This window comes from Antrostomus carolinensis, unplaced genomic scaffold (assembly GCF_000700745.2).
Source record: "Antrostomus carolinensis isolate BGI_N321 unplaced genomic scaffold, ASM70074v2 scaffold26137, whole genome shotgun sequence".
NCBI lineage: Eukaryota > Metazoa > Chordata > Aves > Caprimulgiformes > Caprimulgidae > Antrostomus > Antrostomus carolinensis.
In genome coordinates this window covers 82499-87800 of record NW_010329886.1, presented here as the reverse complement: position 1 = coordinate 87800, position 5302 = coordinate 82499, and the positions used below count along the sequence as shown (strand labels likewise).

Here is a 5302-nt window from a genome sequence, read left to right as displayed (position 1 = left end):
ATACTTCCAGGTGGAAACTGAGACTCCTGAATTAACAGCCAAAACCAAGAGATGCTCTCCACTTTCTGACTGTTTCTCTCATGGCTTTGCTTGCTTTCTTCCCACAGGTCAATGGGAAGGATTTATCCAGAGCAACACACGAGCAGGCAGTGGAAGCGTTCAAAACAGCCAAGGAGCCCATTGTGGTGCAGGTCCTGAGGAGAACTCCACGCACCAAGGGCTGCTCTCCTCCCCACGAGTCTCAGCTGGTAGATGTGGGCACGCAGACGGATATCACTTTTGAACACATCATGGCTCTAAGCAAGATGGGCTCACCTACTCCACCTGTCTCTGTGCTAGACCCGTACCTCCTACCTGAAGAGTAAGTAACAGTTTGTGAAACCCTTGAAAATCCTTGAATTCCTTGATCTGGCACGTTAGCAGGAGTTCACGAACTCACCTTTACTCGCTGGTGAACGTGTACTCCCAGAGGTAGCCAAGATTCATACACCACTAAGCCATAACTCAGAACTTGTTCATTTTTCCTACAGACTAGCAAGCCATTACTCACATGAGTAATACCACCGAGTCACAACGTGGCCTCGTAATGCTAATTTTTTGCTGGTATTTGATGGATAAAGTTATTGCTTCTTGTAATTCCTCTCACTGCCTCTTTGAGTTGCTTATGTTTTAACTTTATTTTTTATGGCTGCCATAAATTGTATAATGCGAAGAGCTGCTACATTCTGTTCCAGTGTATTAATTACTTTATTATAACCCTGCAGCAATGTTACTCAAATAAATTATTTTCTAGGACTAAAATTACTTACCAGTACTGTCATGGATGTTTGAGAATCAAATTTTAATTATTGTTAATGGTAGTTTGATGCTTTTGTACTTACAAATAAAAATGACAATTATCTCCTGGCACACACACCCCACGCCCTCACACGCTGTTCAAGAGGCAAATGGCTCCCCAAGGAGCCCATGCAAATTGCCTGTCATCTTGCCATGCATCTCCACGAGGGAAAAAGTCATAGAGAAGATTCTGAATGTCTCAGTTGCTGTGTATGACAGACCATGATCTGGTCAGTTGTGATGGTTGCACTTGGCCAGCACTGGGCTAACAGCCAGCACAGCCGCTCACTCACCCCTCCCACGCAGGGGATAGGGGAGAGAACTGGGGGGCAAGGGTAAGGAGACTTGTAGGGTGAGAGAAGAACCATTTAATCATTGAAATAAAACTTAAAATAATACTGATACTAAAATAGTAATGATAATAATAATAATAGCAATAAGATATGCAAATGAGTGACACCCAGTGCCATTGCTCACCACCCACCAACCCAGCCCAGCCCGTTCCCAGATCACAATCCCGCAGGAGCGACAATCCCGAACCGAAACAGCAATCCCGGGAGAGCCAGAGCCCGAGCGAAAGCCAGAGAGAGCAAGAGAGGAAGAGCCCCTCGTGGATCTCCTGCCCATGGGGGACAGGAGATGGAACAGCCCCTTGGCAGAGCCCAATGCCCATGGAGCTGATCCATTGCAATATTCCTCACCCCTGAGATCTTGCGCTTGCAGACGGACAAACACAAAGTCCTTCAGTGCCAGGGACACAAATGCAACATGGGGATGTTCTCAGCGTTTCTCTCCTAACAAATCCCAGCTGAACCCAAACCCCAGCGCTGTTCTGGCTGCTGAAAAGAAACCAGTTCTGTCTCAGCTCAAACCAGGACATCAGTCCATGGCAAGACTTGTTTTGTGATCATCCTGTACCTGCTGAGGCAGTGCCACCATGCACGTGTCCTGGCTGCGCAGTGCAGCTCTGGAAGGGGAGTCCCAGAGGGAGTCTGAGCTGTGGCCATCAGTCGGCACACAAACACCCCAGCACACCTCTCCCGACATCCCTGTCAGCGCTCTGAGGAAACAGGTCTGACTACAAACAAGCACTGACCTAAGTGACTTTCACAGCACGTTAACATGGAACTGGGTTTCTGTGTGCAGTGTCTGCTCCTTCCAGGACTCTCCGTGCTGATTACTTGAGAGAAGGTTCCATCAGATATTACTGCATCATCACCTATTCCCAGGCACAGCAACACACAACAGAGCTTGAAAATTCAAGCACAGCTGCATGTTCTAGTGGAAACATTTGACAAAAGGCTGTAGCTTTGAGCTTGTTTGCAGCCAACAAGCAGCAGGGCTTGGAGCACTGTGGAGAGGACACACTTAGAGCACCTACACTGCACATCCCCAAACACATTTGCAAGAGGAGCTTTCAATACCTGCAGCTTTCCAACTGCAAAACCAATTACATTAGGAAAACGGCAAAGATGAATTCATGATGAGTCATGCAGGTTGCAACACACCTGCATAATACCAGCTCGGTCCTATCAAGTAACTTCATGTTGCCCTTTAATTGCCAGACAGATTCCAAGTGCTGGCATCCTCAGTGACCTTACTTGGAGCTGTAGATGTTGGTCTGAACCAAGGCTGTCCCTACATACAGGTGCAGTCAGTGAGCTTTGCAAGTGTGCTGTCATCCAGCGTGTGCAAGCAAGTGGACTCATTTTTTCCTAGCGCTGCTTATGTTTTAACTTTACATTTTTTTTCCAATTTTTTTTCCATTTTTTTCCCAATTTTTTTTCCAATATAACTTCTCCAAATCCCATTCGAATTAATCTAGCCTGCATATAACAACTTGGGTATCTTAGCCAATTAGCAGATGCTGTTACGTAAATAGCCTCACACTTACAAAGAAACACAATATCTAGTTAACAGAGAATTAAAGGGAGTTTACTTTCATTGCAGAAATAAAATTCCAGCATAGAAAAAAGCGCTCACAGGAGCAGGACGGTGCTTACAACTTCCAAAGTGTAGGCAGTGAAACTGTCAGAGAGCTCAAGTTGTAAAAAGCAGCATGCCAATAGTGAATAGCAATATGAAGAGTGCTGCATATTTAAATAGCATTTAAATCATTCTGCACAGCCTGTTGCATTCAAATCAATCAACAGAATGCCGCTGATCCAAATAGTTGTCTGGCAAATTATAATACTTAGCAATTTTGTACAATTCTGTGTCTTTTAGGCAAAGTAAAAAACACCAAACAAGTAGGCAAGGATTATTTTACTTGCATGTCTGCAAATAACCTAAGCTGATAAGTAAATAATCTAGTATTCGTGCTCATCTTGAACCCTGGCAAATATCTGCCCACTTCCCTTTCACCTGGTACCCCGTACCCTGCTTCTCCGCTCTTCTCTCTGTATTTTTTCCCCCAAGTCAGCTTTACATTTGGAGAAAAATGTAAATAAATTGGAATAAATGCTAAGACTTTACAAGTCTCTCATTCATCATCAATGTTTTAGACTCCTCTTATAACACAGGCAATTTTTGTTTAATAAATAAATAGTATAGCATATAATTAACCACATGTAACTTCTTGTTTGTTAATCCATCATGCTCACAATGACTTGCTGTAAGCTCAGAATGGATTAATACTCTAACTGGAGTACTGAGTGCTGTCCTAAAACACCCCTTTTTTTTCCAGCCATCCATCAGTGCACGAATACTATGACCCAAATGACTACATGGGAGGAATTCATCAAGAAATGGACCGAGATGAGTTGGAATTAGAGGTATGTAGCCTTTAGTAACTATTTCATTTACTGGAAATTTAATGTGTGCATGGCACAGTCTTTATATAAAGTGAAAAAACATTTCAAAACGGGTATTTGCAATAACACTGCTCATTAGTTACTTCACAGGTTGCAAATCTTACCAATACCTTTAGCAGTGTGTTTAACTATGTGCCATGAACTGATGAGACAGATCTTCAGCTAACAAATTAAATAATGAAGTCATTGATTCCATTAATTAAACTCTGTATAATTATGCTGATTTAGAGTCTCTGAAAATCTGAAAAACTTTGCAAGTTTGCTGAGTGGCAAGACCTGTTCCACATAGTCCCAGTAAAAACGTGTGAGTTTCCCTCAAATATTGCCCAGCTAAGAAACAGATCTTGATCAAATAATTCAGAAGTATTTTAACTTTACAAGATGAGACTAGAGAGATATGTCACCATATTAAGCTGTTCCTCCCTTTTTCATTACTGAAAAGTTACATATGTATACATAAAAATTAGAGATAATAAAAGCTGAACTAGTCATGAAGGTATGCAAGTCCATTTTCCTGCCAAATCTTTAAAAATCACTTGTGGGTTTAGCACTCGTATATCCCATCAGAAGTTCATCCTCAGTTTCCTCACTCTTAATTTTAATAACCTGCTCCCAGCCATTCAGAGTACAGCATATAAACTGTGGGGCTTTGTTCTGCAAGATACTTCAGCAGTACTGACCCACTGAAGTGGTTTTAATTAATAACGAGCAGTAAAGTATCTCAGTGGTTCTAAACACAGCCAGCCAGGTCTGATCCAGCTAATCCATTCACGACTGGCAGTAGGTGAATAGTTTACTCTTAGCTTCCTTGCACTTCTGATTTCATAGATCCTGGTCCTGCTAACGCTTATTTGTCAAAGCGAGCGGTGCTGAGCTGTCTGAATGCTCTGTTTAAATCAGTGGCAGATTTATCCACAGCTTTAGTGGGAGCAGAGTTCAGTTGTTCTGTGAGGATGAAGTTGTTCCCTTCTATAAAAGTGTTTGCAGGATCAAGGACTAAAACCCCATAAAAAGTTTTGCAAGCTGTTCTCAAATTCTGCAGATCTGGTAGTAATTCATCTCTGTATACAAACGCAAATCAAAGTCAGGAGAAAATCAAAGTGCCAGTAAAACAAATGCTTTAGCAGTCTTCAAGGCCTTACTTTTCAAACAAGTGCCTTTTTTTGTGTGTGTCTTAAATAAAACCAAATACAATATAGATTTCAGTCTTAAGGGAAAATGTAGAACAAATTAGTATTTTCTGCCAGTGTCTTTTCAAAATCTCTCTTTTAGGAAATCTAATATTGTGGCCAAATTATACTGGAATATATTACATTGTGGAATATATTATATTCCATTAGAAGGGTCAACCAGTTGAGCTGAAAACAGTTTAAACACATGCACTTCAGTAGCCAGACGTTAATATGCCTTAAACCACAACATTAATAATTTTGACATTGATATAGTACTTGATGGCAAAAGGTGATCAGCTCAGTGACACAGGGAGATGAACATAAGAAAAAGTCTCTGTAGCCTAATGGTGTTTCTTAAAAATCACTAAAGATCCTTGTTCAAATCATAGAGACTGAGATCAATGGTAAGGTCAAAGTGCTAACAGGGACTCAACTGGCTAGTTGCTTTTTTGTTTGCCTTTTGATAGATATGTTTTAAAA

At 41.5% G+C, this 5302-nt stretch overlaps 1 protein-coding gene across 1 annotated transcript in view; it reads left to right on the top strand.

Annotated features, from left to right (window-relative positions):
• Positions 1-107: 107 nt before the first annotated feature.
• Positions 108-5302, top strand: part of LOC104528682 (E3 ubiquitin-protein ligase PDZRN3-like) — a gene marked incomplete at its 5' end in the record, with an annotated part of 17620 nt that continues 12425 nt past the window's right edge. The window contains 2 exon segments of the mRNA XM_010172758.1: positions 108-361; positions 3524-3611. Of these exon segments, the coding sequence (XP_010171060.1) occupies positions 108-361; positions 3524-3611 (342 nt within the window).